Source organism: Indicator indicator, chromosome 27 (genome assembly GCF_027791375.1).
Source record: "Indicator indicator isolate 239-I01 chromosome 27, UM_Iind_1.1, whole genome shotgun sequence".
Classification (NCBI taxonomy): Eukaryota; Metazoa; Chordata; class Aves; order Piciformes; family Indicatoridae; genus Indicator; species Indicator indicator.
In genome coordinates, this window is record NC_072036.1 from 7,887,895 (window position 1) to 7,905,776 (window position 17,882).

General features: G+C 39.9%; 1 protein-coding gene across 1 annotated transcript in view; it reads right to left on the reverse strand.

Annotated features, from left to right (window-relative positions):
* Window positions 1–14,102, reverse strand: part of NT5DC1 (5'-nucleotidase domain containing 1) — a 103,316-nt gene extending 89,214 nt beyond the window's left edge. Inside the window, exons 1-7 of the mRNA XM_054393089.1 lie at window positions 14,010–14,102; window positions 11,946–12,037; window positions 10,283–10,354; window positions 8,655–8,761; window positions 7,261–7,340; window positions 7,092–7,094; window positions 4,287–4,368 (exon numbers count right to left, since the gene is read on the reverse strand). Of these exons, the coding sequence (XP_054249064.1) occupies window positions 4,287–4,368; window positions 7,092–7,094; window positions 7,261–7,340; window positions 8,655–8,761; window positions 10,283–10,354; window positions 11,946–12,037; window positions 14,010–14,102 (529 nt within the window). The remainder of the gene's footprint in view (window positions 1–4,286; window positions 4,369–7,091; window positions 7,095–7,260; window positions 7,341–8,654; window positions 8,762–10,282; window positions 10,355–11,945; window positions 12,038–14,009) is intronic.
* Between the last annotated feature and the right edge of the window lie 3,780 nt (window positions 14,103–17,882).

Genomic DNA, 17,882 nt, shown 5'->3' on the forward strand with positions numbered 1-17,882 from the left:
CTATCACTTCTTATAACATGTAAAGTACCCATTCCATACTTCACTATACTTGAATTGAAGGTATTCAAAGTAAGCAGTCTCAGATACAGCAGAGTCATCACAACTGGATAATGTGCTTCAGAAACGCTCTGCTATTTGATAGCTTCAACTTTATGCTATCAAACGAGTCAAGAAAACAACTCTAATGCAGTGCACACCATGTCACAGTTTCAATTTAGTTTCTTTTTTCTTATTGATGAATAACTACTGTGCAGAAAGGTAGATGTACAAATTACTGTGTGTTACTGAAGAACCAAGGCTGTCACAATATGAAGAAGGAGATTTGAAACCTAGAAGTTCATTTTAGCTTTGTCTGATGTACATTTTGTAATCTGCAGCAACAAACCAACTCAGTAGTTTTCACACTCCTAAAATTCTGTAAAGCTAAAATATTCAGAGTAGTGTAAAACAACTGTCACCACTAAATCCAGACAGTAAGAACTTATCTTCCCAATCATGCAGACACTCACAAGATCAGAATCAGCTTTACCATTCCAAAAGTAGAGACAATCTTTGTTCTGCTTTTCCCTGAACAGTGAATTCCTTTAAAACACAGCGGTCTTGGGAATATATTCCACTTACTAATGACGTCAGTAATTAGTAGGTATCATATTTACCATACCTGAACACACTCATGTCTCACAAACATTAGACATTACATTAATCTCTTATGGCATTATGGAAAATTAATGGCATAAGGTAAACTCATTAGTGCCTATAAATTATGAAACCATAATAGTTTGAGCACATATTCTTTCCAACAACAGTTACCACTTATGTACTTTACAAGCATCACACACAAAATCTTATGAACTCTTTAAACTATTGGGTTTTAGCTTCATTTTTTTAAACAGAAGTTTTTAATCCCACTAAAGTGATGCAGGCTTGTATTTATAAGATTTGTGATATTACCATTTCTTGGAGACAGAGCAACATGACGTTTGTTACATTGTAAACATTTGAAATCAGCAATTTCCCAAGCGCTTGATATTATGTTGGGATTAATGAAAAAAAAAAACAAGGATACCTTTAGGCTGATCCCTCATTAACAAAAGTATATAATGTTTTGGAAACTGAAGAGCTACCAAGAAAGCTTTTGCAAAATTGATTTTTCTACCCTTATTAAGTGCTGCTGGATAAAGGTTTAGGCTGTATTTTGGTAAAATACTAAATGCTTAAGTAGAGAGTGTAATGTGAGATCTGTTTATTTTAGCAGCCAAGAACACCTAGGCAAGCAAATTGGTCTAACTGTTATAAACACTGCACACAAACATTTGTATGGAAATAATACAGTGGCCAGTCCCACAGTTTATCAGTATCAACTCTGCAATATTTTCTTTCAAGCCAAAATAAAACTCAAAATACTTGAGTTTGACATTATCCATACTTTTCTACCTTCCAACCCAAATATTAATTACAGATCTCCTACCAATTATCTCAATGTTTCCCTGTGCGGTCACTTGCATTAGTTCAAGCACTTTCCAGTATTTAAACTAGGCTGAGAATGTATGGGCAGCAGCACATGCTATCTGGTACTTTTGTTTCAGAAACAAATAGAGGGACTGGGTACTGGAGCTGGAAAATACTGCTCAGTAATTGTAAAATTTCTGGTTAATTGCTTTACATATGAAATGTATAGCAAAGCACGTTTCAAATTGTTGGAGATGCTTGGTACTCAGCAGTACCTTACCGTCCTGTGCTTCCAATTAACTAGTCTCTGCTCAAGAAAATGGCCCCAGATAATAGTCTTAAAAACACAGTTCACAAATCCTCATCACACATCCACTCTGAATCAGGTTTTGTCCTTTAATGTCTTTGTTCCTCAAATGAGCACATAGGACTCTAAATATGTCCACATCTTAGTACCTCATGCCATCTTTCTGAAGGCTCTTCATAACTATTCAGGGATTAAGTTGTCAAGAAAGCAACTCTTAACACAGACAAGCTAGATATTACACACTAAATCGTGCCACAGGCACATCTTATACCTTGAGTTCAGCTTTGGATTCTCAATTTAGAGTGGGTCTGGGGAAGGTCTATAATGTTTGTAAGCTTGTTTTTTAACACGAACAATACATCTTTTGGGAAGTGACAAATTTCCAGATGTGTCTGTGAAACCTGAGAGCAGATCCCATCAAATCTTTCCATGGGAAATTTATGGACCCTCTGCTGCCATATCAGCCATGATCTTTTTTTACTTTCAACATGAAATATAATCCTGAGATGACTGGAAATACTGCAAATGTGTAATTTTCCCTATATAACCACAGATGCTATAGTTTTCAGAAGCATGAAGGAAATCATAGACAAAGACAAAGAGAGAAAAAGAGGCATTTGAGAGAAGAAATTTTACAAAATGCTGCTTTAAGAAGTTACACTAGGCAACTTCGTCCTACAAAAACTATTGATTTTTTTGTTAAAAATAATTTAAAAATCACCAGATCTGGTATTTTTCATAGGGAAATACTTACACAGCCCTCACCACTCCTCTAAAGATAAAATTTTGCTTTGATAACATGGTGTGGACCTCCTTCTATGTACTTATACAGTGCCAAATGACACTTCCAATTGCTCTTGACTAACGGCTATAAAACATACACTACATGAAACATAAATAATGTTAATTACCTTACAGTTGCAAAATATTATAACAATGATTCTCAAGTAATTTAATACTTGGATACCAATTGCAGAGGGAATTCTTGCAGGTATTTGAGCTAAGAAATTCTCCTTTTGGAAATATGAATGTGTGTTCATAGCTATCTGACATCATGCTTTTCTCATAGTATTGTTTAGATTCTCCCTTTTTTCTTTTTTCCTTTTCTTTTTTTTTTTTTAATTATTCTTCACACAGGAGAGTCTGAGTAACAAGGCTATTTCATAACTCTGACTTTCCCTCTGCAATCCTCACTCCTTCACAAGTAGAAGAGTGGGTTAATACCCTTCATTAAGCTGAGTCAGGAAATCGAGGCCTATCTGAAAGAGCCATCCAAAAAAAATATCACAGGGCAATTATCTAAGGCAACTACCATAGCTAAGACAATGAAAAGCAAAATTCACCAGACACTTGATTATGATCAAAGAAATCATGTGAAAAAGAGAAGGGACATATAGGAACAAGGGCATACTGACAACAAACCAAAGCACACTGCAAACACTTCATAGGTTTCAAAAAATAAAATGGTCAGTCGTTCTGCTCTGTCACTGACAATGGCACTCCTAAGATGGCATTTTGACTTGGGAACTTTGTGTCCCCTCAATCGACCACTTGAGTTACTTGACTTTCCAGATTTGACCTTTACTGTTAATGAGCACTGAAGGGTTAAATCTTCTACAAGACATGGAAGGCACAGAGTTAAATCAAAGAGGTTGTGGTTTCCAGACTAGGCTTTGGGCTAAGAAAGACAGTGGGGCTTCCTGGTATGTAGATGTTGGGCTGGAGCCAGGTGCAGGAGTTTCCTCAGGAAGTTACATTAAGTTTGCAGCTGAGTTAAAAAAAAAATCATCTCTGGCACAAACTTGTGATAGAAAATTAGTAACACTACTCTCATTTCTCGGGACTTGAAGCAAAAATGATAATTTGTGGGAGTATCAGAGGTAAGTGATACAGAAAGAAATTATCTCTGGTTCTTCTGATTTCCTGTTCAGTGCTTTATCTACAGGAACAGGTTATTAAAAGGAGAATAAGGCCACTATGAAGCCTTTCAAAGAGATGCATGACAGAGCACAATATTTCCATGTATTAAAATATTTCAGTAGTACACATTATTTCAGTGTACACAATCTGCACTGCCTCACTTCTGATTTTACAGCACGTTCTCCAAAATAATTCATGCCTATCAGTTACTATGGCTTTTTTAAACTTTATCTTCAACACTGTTGTGCATGTGGCTCACAACTTTTATAATAGAGAATGAGGTGTATTAAATTAGATAGCAATTTTGATAGGAGTAGGATCAAAATACTGTTCAAGGATAGGATGTCCACATCACCATGGTAGGAAACCATTTTTTCTCTAAAGTCAGTGAAGTAGCACATCTCAAGTGTTACTAAAGATAGCAGAACAGTAGAAGCAGTAATGATAAAGATGTTCTATTCTATTATAAACATCTCTACCATAAAACTATTTGTAAGCTTGAAAAGTAAAAGCTGTGTTGAGTAGCCTACATTGTACATGCAAATGTATTTGTCCTGGTAAGCACAAGTAGTATTTCCTACTACTGTAAGTTTCCAGTGAACCCACTTACCTTTAAAAGCTGATATTTTATAATTATGCTGGATGGCAGCCACCATGTCTTTCCAGAAGTCGTATTTTTTCTGCCCATCATGCTGTAAGTGTCAAAAAAAAAAATCTAGTCATTATACCAAGTATCAGCTATTTGGAGCTTTCATACTGAAACAATGACAGGAATGCCATTAATATACAAAAGTATTTGGAGTAAACCAAATCTTAGTAGCAATCAGGACATCAGGAGTCAGTAGCAGCCAGCTTAACTTTGGGTAACAGCAGACAAGCTGTTACCTCTAGTTCAGGTTATGGTGAGGCTAGGAGGAGGAAGGGGGAAGGAGAAAGGATTCATATTTATGAGGAATTCTTAAAATGTCATAGCAAAGGGGAGCATTAGACAGAACAGCAACTTACTGACTGAGTCATCCCACTGACATTTGGGAAAAAGAAGTGCATAGAGGTGCAGATACTGTACTTAATTAGCTGGTTCACATTATCTGCAGCCTGGCACTCACCATTCACCTTCCACCCCTCCTAACTGGCAAAACCCTTCACTATAATTTAGAGGTAATGCCCTCCTGCCAACAACTCCACCCCAAACACCATGTAAAACATTCATCCAGAAGCCAGGCTGAGCAGTGCTGTCTTGCATTGTATTCTGAAGATTGCCAGGCTCTAGCAGAAGGACACAGGAAGGTGATACGTGCTAGTGAACAGTCTCATGCTGTTCCTAGAAAGCTGCTTAGGCACAGAAGAGCTCCAGCTGACCTCAACTGCCCTTTCAGCTCCTCAAGTCAGAGGAAAATCTTCTCAACCAGCTGAGCCCCACAGCACTCTCGAACTCCACAAATTTTAGGATTGCTAAACTGAACAGATGCAATAACAAGGCCCACCAACATTACAGAGCAGAGGATTAGCTACAGAGCCTGTACGAGGTGGTTGGAGCTACAAGGCAACCCAGCAGCAGTAAATCTGGTGGCATAGTCTCTTTGTACACCATGGAAAGTATGTTCTTAGTGTTACAGGCTTTTCCACATCTACATTACAGTGAATTTAAAGGCAAGTGTTAAAGGATTTCATGGCATTTCCACCCTCTGTGTCCCCACCACTGCACTGATACCTGACTAATGACCCTTTTTGTGAGCATAAAGCATATTCTAGATGGTGAAACATTCAGAAGCCACAACAAACCCCACTTAACATTGCTAGCCCAAAGGATGTAGCTTGTACGTACTGAAGTAAACTGCTATTTCAGGCCTAATCTGTCATGGAGGCTTCCAGAGGAAAAGTCTGCCCTTAATTTCACAACCAGCAAGTCACACTAACAAAGCCTTTTGTGCCCAGCTGATGAGCACTGTGGACAGTCTGCTTATCATCCACAAGCTCTACAGGTTAAGAGCTCGAAAGATACAAAGCTGTGCCTCTCACATTATTTTTTTAAAATCTATTCCTATAGCAAATTGTCACAGAAATACATCAAAGAACTAATAAAGAGAAAAGGTTTTCCACATGCCAAACTTCAGTTAACTGCTAACCAAGGTCATTATTCAATATCATGTTCAGGAAGTGCTGGGGAGCACCCATCTGTCCAGTGGTGATAGCACTACTCTACACCAGCAGTAACCTTGAGACAGATGGATTCAACTGTCCACTCCCCTTACACTCCATGTGGTTGACATTCTCCTTAGTTTATGGGTTTTTTTTCACTTGGTTGTTTTTTTTTCAGCAATCCTCCCATTGAAATTTGGCCAAAATCTAGTAAAATATTCAGGAGCTGCTAGCTGATAGAAGAAGTCCCTGATCTGCTCCTGGTAGCTCTCTGCAGACACGGCACAGTTTTTTAATTCTCTCTGGTTGAAGATGACACTGATCCAGGGTCAGTGCTCCAGCTTGTGAACTAACTGAAAGTTTATTACAAACATGCCTTGACATGCTTTCTCTCTCAACAAGTTGGTGACTTGTGCTGAGACTAAATTAAGTATAAAATGAAAGAGTGTTACATCTGAGACAGGGTTCTAAACTGTGAACAGCTTAGAGGAAGGAGATTAATCAGGTACAAAATTGGATTAATCAGGCACACCTGCCCTCAGTGCTGTCTGGTAAGCTAGATTTAGCCAACTTCATGCAGCACCTGGACTTAAGCAGCATCTCCTCAGCATGCTATTTTGGAGTGCAGGCTAAAGCATCAAGTCAGCTGATACCCAAAGGGGGGTTTAGTATTGGCAAATTTCAGTGCTGCAGTGCTTTGGTACCTTTAGCCAGAAGATTTCATCAGTCTTCTTTCTACACCAGTATGCTTACTGTACCCCTCTCCTACCCTCAGCTGCACACAAGTTAAAAATTCAAGCCTTCTTTAATGCAACCAAATTGATTAGCATCGAACTTCCAAGGCAAGATATAGGACATTTTGTCCATCTAAAAAGCACTAAAAATGGTTCAGGCAAGTGTATTTTTCACCCTGAGAATTTAACCTAATACTTTAGCAGAGAAAAAAATAATTGGATGCTATTCTAGAGGTGTATTTGCAGCTATGTACACAGATCAATATATTTAAGACAAAAACAAGTTTAAAAAGCATGGAATTAAGATTTCAACTCAGTAACACCTTGCAATTTAGCAAACTCTGTTAGTCAGAAGATTTGCATTAGATTTAATTCAAGCATCATCAAGTATAATTAAAGGAGATTTTAAGAACCATATTCTGCATATCACAAGGTAAACTTGAGAAAACAGTGCATTTCTATTCATATCCTAGTTATTTGTGCCCTCTGCTGGAAGCACATTTATTTTGAACGTGCCATGTAACTCACAGCTATCTACAGACAAGCTGAATACACCAAGTCCAACATGAAAAATTCCAAACAAGAAAAAAGCTGAAGACCTTGATGTTGTTCAATACCCTATTTGTATGCATTTAATAATGCTTGCAAGGAGTGTGCTGGGGGGAGGAGAAACATAATGCAATACTTGGTTTCAAACAATCCAGTTCTTACCTGATCTAAGGTGTCCACAACCCTTGCACACAAGAGAGCTCCTGGCAGGTCAAAATAATTATCATACAAATAGTATTTAGCTGGAATAAAAGAATAAACAACAACAAAAAAATCTACTTATTTGAAATCCATATTGTACACTTTAATGACACTTAAAAATTACATTTAAGTAATAATTTAAGCTCTTATTTGGATCTTACTGGTAAAGCATTATCTGCTTCCCAGTCTTTGTTAGCCTTTATTCCCACTTCTGATTCTCACAACTGGCAACTGAAATGTTGTACACCTGCATCAAGGCAGTGAGATTTCAAAAATACATTTTATGGTACTAAAAGTTAAGGTGGCAGAGATGGGGAAAACCATGAGGTTTAAGGACACCATCATTCAACTCTTCCAAAGTATTTCCCTAGAAGGGGAAACACAAAGAAAGGGTTTGGGAAGTTGTTTCAGGAACGCTTGGACAGGTCTTACACTGCCATGTCCTTTGCATATGTGCTGCAGGCAGTGCCTTAGCCAAGGGGGTCCATGTGGGTGGTATCATGTGAGCCCCCAAAGCAAATCAAAATCAGGAGGGTGCACATGACCCCTCAGACTGAGGTCATGTTCAACAATTCTTCCCTAGGTGTGAAATGACCTAACCAGTGATTTTTATTTGTATTCATAATCTTGTCTATGCTGTCTGAAGCACATTAAAGAACAGGTCAGCAAAACAGGCATTAACATTCACAAGAAAGACCAAGCACACTTTGCAATGAATAAGAAAGGCACATTTGCTATATGACCAAAGGAAACCTTTCTCTTCTGTGCTGTTGCAGAAGATTACCTGCAATTTAGAATAAGTGTCACAAAAAAGTTTGCAACAGCAAAATCTCAAGGAAAGTATCTCCATGAATATCTCAAATGAAATGGAGAGGAAGCACAGAGCAAGAATGAAAACTTAGCCACAGTATCTACAAAGTGACTCCCATCTTAAAACCAAGAGAATTCAGCTGCAGGAGAAGGTTTTGTTTCCAGACCTGCTTTGTTTTTGCACCTGCACCTAGGCCTCTACTAACAACACTGATGGTAATGAGTCAACAATTAAAAATGAACATTAAGACTTGCCAAATATATCCTAAACAAGACAGGCTGGAAATCTCCATCAAGGAACAATGCTCTCTATAACCAAAGCATGCCTATAATGTCAGCTCATTTGTCTCATCATCAGTGACCTACATTGAACTCTGGTATTACGAGCAGAAAATACACAAACCAAATTCTCCCCCAAAACATTTACCTATTCCAGCAGTTATCAGATCAAATACATTTAAACATTTGTGGTAAGAACTAACAATATGAGGCACTAAAGGGGTCAAAGCAACTTCAAAGAAGAGGGCGTGCTAAGGTATAGCTACCTGAGCGGGAAACCATTCCACTGACTGTATTAAAATGCTTCCACTCCCTCCTTCCATACGTCTCCAGGATCTCTTCAGATGTCATGGCCTTTGTACCATGGCTTGCCCTATGTGATGCATCAAGTTATTTATTAAAAAAAATAAAGAAAAAAGAAAGAAAAAGGTTGAAAACAGCCAAACTACTCCATATGCAAAGTAACAGACTGCAACTGAATACTGAGGTGCATGCAAGTCGATCAAAAGCAACCCTCTTTATAATTCAGAAGTTTCCCAGGTCCTAAGCTTCTATCATATACATCAGCCCTCAGTAAAAGCCTTACTACACAGAGGTCTAGTTGGTTGGGGGCATAGCTGCTGTGCCTCACCTGCTAACACAATCACTCTGCTCGAATGTTCTCAATTGTGTGAGGACGCTCGCTATACCTGAACTATCAACATACACTGCACAACAAAACACAGTGCAGAAAGCCTATACATCATTCTGAAGCCTGGTAACATTCACAGAATGCAGGGGCAGAACTATGGAAAAGTGCTAGTTTGAGCCCTGCAAGCAGCTGTGCAACACAGAAGTTCACACAAGGCCTTTTTAGGAATTAAAATCAGCTAGTTTGGCTATCAAATTGGGCTCCAAAAGCATGCACAGACTCTGGTTTTGAAGCAAATGCAGGCAATGCTGGAAGAGGTAACCCTGTACCACTCTTCCCTCTATTGTGGGCATACTCTCTAGTTTTGAATTCTGCATTTAGTACTCCAAAATTCATGGTACTAATGATTTTTAGGATATACAGCAGAGACTCACAGGTATTTCTTCCCTTCTTTCAGTGCTATCTGATTTTCCCTAGCACCTTCAAGCTTCTTTTCCCACATGCTATCAGAAAAAAACCCAAACAGTCTACCTTGTGCATTAAATTACACAGATTTTCATTTTGGAAAAAAGTAAGGGGGAAATGGACCTGGGATTTATACACTTTAGATATATTTACTTTTCTGATTCGTGACTCAAAATAATAGTCCCGTATGTTTTTTAAAAAGGAGGAAAAAAGAACCTAAGGTTGAACTGAAATAATGACTGAAGATAAAAATATAATTTTTAAGAGGGAAAAAATCTCAGAACTTCGAAAGTGAATGTGTCAGTTTCTGTGTTTACCTCAGGATATTTAAAGTGTATGTTGTAAGCCTGCAGAACACTGGATGTATGTTGTACAAAGATAATGGTGCTCCTATTACTAACCAGCATTATTCATTAGCACTGACTCTGAGTCAAGTTACACAGAACTCAAAAAACCCACAACTTGATTCTGGATCTTAGCAGAACTGGACAAATAGTACCTTGTTAGCCACTGAAAGAATGAATTTATTTTCAGGGTAAGTGTGCCCTTTGAGTCGTAGAAGTTTAAGATATTCTTTAAAAGCAGCTAACATGGAAACATTCCATATTTCTGCATATGTAACATTAAGAGAAACTGAGCACCACATTACTAAAGAGTACTTTAATTTTTACATCCAACAAACAAATGTATGCTGAAATGAATATTATTAAAATAGTTCAAACAACTGAGAGATGGCTTTCAGAAAGAGGATAAAACATTGGTGTTTGCTTAACAATATAAAGTTATTGTCAGGATTACCTTAAAACTGTTCCATCTTCTGCAAGTTTCAGGAAGTTTCCTTCTTCAATGTCCAACACCAAGCCTTTGCAACTAGTAATTTAATTTTAAGAAACAAACAATTACTGCTTTCTGAGGAATGCTCAGTGAAATGCAGTTACAGAGTCTATACAATGATACTACACAAAACGGACAAAGTCACAACCCTTGAAATATTTCCACATTTGAACAATGATCTATAGAGGCAAATATATATTACTACAATGAGGACTGGATTTCACTTACCTATCAAATTCCTATAAATAAATCCAGTTCCATTGTTCAGTGGGTTCAGTGATGGTTCGCATAGATGAGTTTGGAGGATTAAGGTCCAAACACATACAACCAAGAAATATAATATTCAAGACATTTCTATTAAAGAAATACACATTTTTCTTGGTAGAAACTCCCCTACTTCTTATTATTAGACTTGTAACACCAATTAAGGGAGAGAGGAGTAGAACAAGAGTCTAAATGAGGCAACTGAATAGCCAAGAAACATATGGAAAGAAGCACTGTCATGCTAGCCAGCACTAACAAAGTGCAGAGTTGACAGCATAGGACAGACATTCACCAAGAGTTCCTGACTCTCCTGATAAAGCTGTACCTTCCAGATAATCTATGTTTGCTTAGGTTGTTTGAAATATTAATTCAGAGTTCAGTGGCTAGAATAATAATGAATAAACAAGACTGAAAAAGTAATGGCACCTTCATCCTCTGTTGTAAGGTACCCAAAGGAACAAATACGCCACAAAGGCATCATGCAGCCCCCTGGCTTTCACAAGTGACACCTGAGTGAGTAGCGCTGACACAAGGCTACCAGCACTGCAGGCTTGCAGGTCCACAGTGATGAACCCTACCTCCAATAGGGGACAGAGGCAGAGATATCTAGGTCCTAACAAAAGGATTTCACACATCAGAATATAAGAGAAATATAGCCATGTTGCTTGTCTCACAGAAGTTGAAATTGACCTGATTGGAAACTGTCCAGTCAAAAAAGGAACTGTAAGAAAACCTGATCAACACTGATGCACAATAATGTAACATTATTTAAAACAACCTGTGCTTCTCCTAAACATCCTGGCCTTCAAGCCTCCATTTCTGTGGCCTAGATAATAACCTATTAACATTGGAGATCAGAAATTCTCATTCAAACTCCTGTGCAGAGCTGACTGAGTTCAGAGCAGGAACTTGCATTTCACTTTTGTGTCACAGCTTCATGCCTGATGTCATCCATGGGCTACTTCCTGGCATGTCACCTTGGTTCCTCAGTAGCTGTTGGAATTATTCTGCCTTACACAAACAAAAACACATCTGCCAAGATAAAAATGACTAAATTCATCCTGATGGTTACTGGATTTACGAGTTGAATTGAAGATAGAAGACAATGGAGCTATAAAATAAGAAAGGAAGTCAGACTAAGAGACTTGCATCTACACAGTTACAAGCACAGACAAAGCAAGTTTGGATGCTCAGTTCTCTCTTCAAAATACTATGCTAGAAGTATCTCATGACAAATACTGTAGTTTTGGATGGCAAATAATAACAATAACTTCCTAATTAGTGAGGCTCTTTTCAAGCTTTGTAGAAGGTACAGCATCAAGGAAGTTATGTAGAAGGTTTCTGTTATTTTCAACATACTCACCAGAAGTCCAAGTTGTCTGGGGCTATGGTCAGCAAGTCTTTGTCATAACCCTTCTCTGTCACCAGATACTGTGCAAAACTATCATATATTAGCTAAAAATGGAAAGAAAAATACACATTTATTATATTGAGACCGAAGACACTCCTTCCCCAGATAGTGGCAAGATGCAGTATTAGTGCCTCCTAAGCACTTAAACAAATTCAGACCAGGGAGCCAAGGGCTCTATCCCACTGCCCTCACTACTGGGAAACAATGCCCAAGGTTATTTCTGTCATGGCTGGAGAACAGCTCGAGACGCTCACCCAGCTGTCATGGTGCAACGTGTTCAGCATAACCAAGTTTACAGCATTCTACCCCTGTGCTTCAAGACCTTTGGAAAACCAAGATGGTAAGTACCTAAGACTAGTCACTACTTCCCTTCCTCAATCTTCCTGTGGTTTTCGGTTTTAATTTTAAATGCCGGCCACCAAGATTCAACAAGCAGCTTCCAAACCAATAAACTACCCTTAGGGGACATTTAAAAAGTATTAAAAGGAAGATATTTTGAAGGAACCAGGCAACTACTAAGTAAATTGTTAACATTTCTAAGTTCAGGAGGAACATTGTTAAATCTTGGCAGACCAGTCAGTGATTTATTAACGTAATGTGCTGGTGAAGTTGCATAGGAAGATCTACACAGATGCAGACAGGTCCTTAAAGACCATCCTAAAATAGTAATTGCTCCCTTTTTTCACAGCTCTTTCATTAAAGCTGTTCCCTGAACTTTCTTTTTTAATGACAAAAGCTGTACTTGGAATGAATAAGAATAATGTCTGAGAAAGACTACTATGAAGGCCAACACTGAAACAGTTAAGAAGTGCACCTTCAGCTGTGCCTGTCAGCCTTTTAAAGGTGTTTCTTTTTTTACTTCCAGTAGATATGGAGATGTGCAATGGGTGTGTCAATCTGTGCTGTGAGAAGACAAAGAGTGAACCAAGTTAAGTAAATGGGTTTTTTTGGGGGTTCCCCCCCTATTTTGTTCATTGGTTGGTTGGGTGGGTTTTTTAACTCTTGTAGTTATCAATTGTCTAAATTTGCCTTCACTGGACAAAATTCTTATCAGGAAGAATGTTCCTGTGTAAGATGTGCAAGAAGAGTGCAGAAGGTAAGGCTAGAGTTGTATAGTTTCCAACAGGAACTTAGGAGCACATGCAATTTGTAACTTGCTGTTGTTGAACCCTCTTTTGTAAGAAAGATGGTTCTCTACAGAAAGTCACTCACAGATAAAGGAAGCAATGCACTTTTTCAACACAGGACACACTGAACCCTGCCTATTGATAAATGGGACCGTGAATAAGCATTTGTTTCCATATCAAAGCCTGAAATACACTGCAATTAGCGTAGGAGTCTCATGCAGTGCAAGACATACTGTAGAACAGAGGCAAACAAAAGGGGAGAGGGGGACACCACCAGTATCCATGGCACAAGATAGCTCCGTGGTAAATTCCTGACACCAACACAGACGGACGAGTCAATGCAGGATTATCAGGGAGTTTAAAATGTGCCAATCGGAAAAACCTAGGAGCCAAGGGCGGGAAGGCGCAGCAGCACATGACAGCAGTTCCTCTCCGTAGGGTCAAGGCTAAGTCACAGATCATGAGCGTCTTTAAGCTCGGTGGTTTATTTTAAGCACCAGAAAGGTCGCCAGTCGAAAGCGCTGCAGACTTCTAGCTCTGTCTGCAGCATCTCTAGATCTAGCGGGTGTGCTCTATCTTTCGCTCAGCACCGCAGGTTGGGAAAGCTCACAAGAAGCACGATTTTCAAGGCAGAAGCCATGGCTGTCCCCTTTGCACCGGCAGAGGCCTGATGAGGAAGCAGCTTGTGTTTCTCTTATCTGTTTGGGTTTCCCCACGACTACCTAAGACACCAGGCTCGGGGGTCCCGGACCCCGCCGTCCCGGCTCTCTGGCACATTCCCTTTCGCTGGGGCAGGCGACAGCGAGCGGGGCGGAGCAGAGCGGCGCACGGGCCCCCAGCCTGCGGCTCCCAGGCCGGGCCGTGCCGCACCGAGCCAGTCCGCACTCACCCGTGCGCTCTGCGGGAGGTGGTACCGGCAGAGCGTGTGGTCCAGGTCGAAGCCCATCACGTCGCAGTCAGCCAGGGAGAATTGCTGCTGCATTGCCGAACCGCCACCGCCGCCAAGGGGAGGCGGACGGAGAAGGAGGAGGAGAAGCAGGAGGAAGGGGCGCAGGCGGTGCTTCCTGCGGCGCCGGGCGGGGCGTTGTGAGCCCCTCCGCCCTCGTCCCGCCCCGGTGGGGCCGCCCTCACCTGCGCGGGGTTCAGGGTTGTCCACGGGGGCGCCCCACGCCGAGCAGAGCTGGCAGGGTTAATTCGGCCCTAAAGCCCCGGGCGGTAAAGCCGGGGCTTCGGAAGGCGATCGTCGGGTCGCTGGCCGGGGGCGTGTTCAAGCGCTCGGATTTAAAAGCTGCGTTTCCCGCCGACACTTTGTGTGACGGGCAGCGGGCATGGGAGCGGCGGGGCTCTGGCTGTGCCCTGTCTTGCCTGCAGCCCGCCAGAAGTGCGAGTGTGATCCTCTTGGCAGCTTTGGTAATTAAAAAACAAACAAACAAACAAAACCCCAAACGAACAACAAGACCAACAAAACAAACAAACAAACAAGGAATCCGCTTAAGAACAGTCTGCCCCGAGATAACATAATCCAGTGGGTGCTTTGACAAATACCTGCCTGACAAGTGTCATCACGGTAGCAAGATGGGGGAGAAAGTGCTGTCTGAAAGGAGGTGTTGTATTTGAAGAAGAGTAAACTGATGAGAATTGCATTGACTTAGTTCTGTTATCTGTGGCTGAACTTCAGCATTGTGCCTGCCTAAGGCCAGATTCAGGATGCTTACGTAGCTGGGCTTCACAGCCTTGTTTGCAGGTCCTCCTCATTACTCTCTGCAGGCTGATCACAGTCAAAACTGTTTTGATTCAGAAAAGATTTAAAAAATCTAGTCAATTACTCTCGAGTATTTTTTTTTTACATTTTTATATGGCTAGAAATCAAAGAATATAAAAAGTATTTGATTTGAGAGCAGTTGGTGAGAGCATTGCCTTCCTGTGCGCCACTGTATGCGTTCAGCTTTGCAGGTGGGAACATTGGGGTGCATAACCATAGTAGCAGTTCTGATTATATGAAAATGATTATGTTTTGATTATATGAAATTATGATTTGAATTTTTTTTTCAGGGTGGCTCAACAATGATTTGGTATTCCAGAGTGAAATGCATTTGCAAATACACTCAAATAGTTGGGTGAGATACAATGTGCTTACATATTAAAATTCAGTTTGCTATGCTCAAGCAGATACAGATGAGAGGAATTTAAATAACATGACCTATCACATATGTTTAAAAATTCTGGAGAGGAGTTCATCATCAGATTAGAAAATGGGCTAGACAGGAAAATACATGGAAATTAGGAATAAAATTCACTAATGCAGGATGAGCACTTAAGGTGTCAGAGCAAGAAAGAAGTGCATTGCATAATTTTACTGTAGATCATTGTATAGCAGCTTCTTTCACATGCTCTCAGTATCTCCCACAGACATTAATATACTTTCTAAGGCTGTTGTGTATGTGTGCACACTGTATATATCATACATACCATACCTAGCATATATGCCATGGAATCATAGAATGGTTTAGGTTGGAAGGGACCTTAAAGATTATCTAGTTCCAGTTCTGCTGACATGGGCAGGGATACCTCCTACTAGTCCAAGTTGCTCAAGGCCTTATCTAACTTGGCTTTGAACACTTTCAAGGTTGGAGTCTCCACAACTTCTCTGGGTAACCTATTTCAGTGCCTTACCACCTTCATGGTGAAGAATTTCCTTCTAATGTCTAATGTAAATCTAGCTGCTTCTAGTTTGAAGCCATTATCACTACATGCCTTTGTAAAAAGTCCCTATCCAGCTATTCTGTGCCTACACAATACAAGCCTTTAAATACAAGAAAGCTGCAGTAAAGTCTCCTCAAAGCCTTCTTTGGGTTGAACATCTCCAGCTCCCTCACACTTGTGCAGCTTGTGTTTAGATAGTGGCATTTTAAATTTATAACTTTTCTTGATATGCCTGTAAAACACTGTATACAAAAAATCACCACAAAACCAACACAGTAGTGTTGAAACATCTGCACAGATATAAAGAATCATATATTCATTGACAGAATCACAGGATGGTTTGGGGTGGAAAGGACCCATAAAGATCATCTAATCTAGCCCTCTGGTCACTATTCCTTGTCAATTGAATGTAATCTTCAGCATCCAGGTTTTGTGAATGCTGTACAGTTATATTTGCTGTGACGACAAGCTATTGTAGAACACAACACAAAAGTACTAATCATATTTAATCTTAAATCGCTTTGTGTGATGAATAATACCAATGGAGAGATTCAGCAAGTTACATTTCAGGCACATGAAACTGATGATTAAATTAGAAGTATAACAACAAGACATATAGAAAATGCTGGTGAAAATAATTGATTTTCAGATATGGATAAAGAACATAAATGAGAGAACATTGCTTTCATTTTCAGTATTCACAGCACAAACCTGGTAACAGGAAAGTCTCAGTAGTTTACTTTCAGCACACCCAATTTCATTTCTTTTTCTTTTGTCTTAAAAGTGTTGCTTTGTCTCTCAGCTTCTTCCTTTCAGATGATTCCTTTAAAGATAGTGACATTGCATTCTAGGGCCTTTCTCAGGGAGAAACTAACTTAAATCAAAATCCTTTGTAACATCTGCACTTCCTTAATGTGTTAGCAGCATCCTTCTAGATTAGTTTTTCAGCACTCCTTCCAATTTGATGTCACCATGAGCTGCTGACAGCAGTTCAAATAACTGAGGTTGACCTTTTAGGCTATGAGGTTTGAACAGATAATATTTTAGATTTTCCCATGGTCATTTTATGCATTACATTAATACTATTGTAGTAATTACTATTGTATCACAAATACATGATAATAAATTACTGGATAAAATCGTAAGTCCCAGCATAGCAGGGGAATTTTTAACTGGCTATGCTGAAGGAGTTATAATTGCTTGTGGTGTGGCTTACCTCCTGCAGCTGCATCATCCCCCAGGCTGGGGTTGGAAGGCCACGCAGAGGAGATTCCCATTGTGGTCCCCCACCCACAGCTCCCTGGCCAGTGCTGTATGGTGTGGGGGGGGCTACCCATGGATGCACAGACCCCCATAGAGCAAGCAGGACAGGGCAGCAGGTGCCCTCAGATTTAGTGACCTGCAGGAAACACGTGTGAAGTGCAAGATCTGATGTGTCAAAGCCTTTTATAGATATGCAAAAGGGCATTTTGGTTGCTGTCATCATGCCTCATGCTTTCCATGCAGAGGAGCCTCCTACCACCATGTGCCTCAGAGGGTGAAAGGAATGTAACAGGGTGCAGTAACATACACAGAGACACAAGAATGGTGTTAAAATGCCTCAAATAAATCTTAGCTGTCACCCAGAAGTAGCAGGCCTATGAGCAAGACAACTCCAGCTCCTCACTTTCTTTTGTCCTTAAGAGGGCAGCATTACGATAAAATGGAACATCCCTCCCTCTGCACTTTGAATCCTCTGCACATTTATCTGTCTCACTTTCCCTAAACTTCCCTTTTATTTTCCTAAGGCTGTGTAAGATGACTTTTCAGTTGTGTTTTGCAGCCATTTGCCTATTTAGGTAAAGATTATAAGAATTTAGTATATAAAAATAAAATGCTCCTCACACTGTTACCAAAAAAAAAAAAAAAAAAGTATGTAGTTGTGGTAAATGAAAATAGACCAAGAATCTGAACATGAAGCATTTTCATTTTAGACAATTAACATCTTCTTACATGAAGGCAAGTACAGAATGTTCTGGATTTTTCTCTGTTTCCAAAACAAATAAAAGTACTTTTGGAA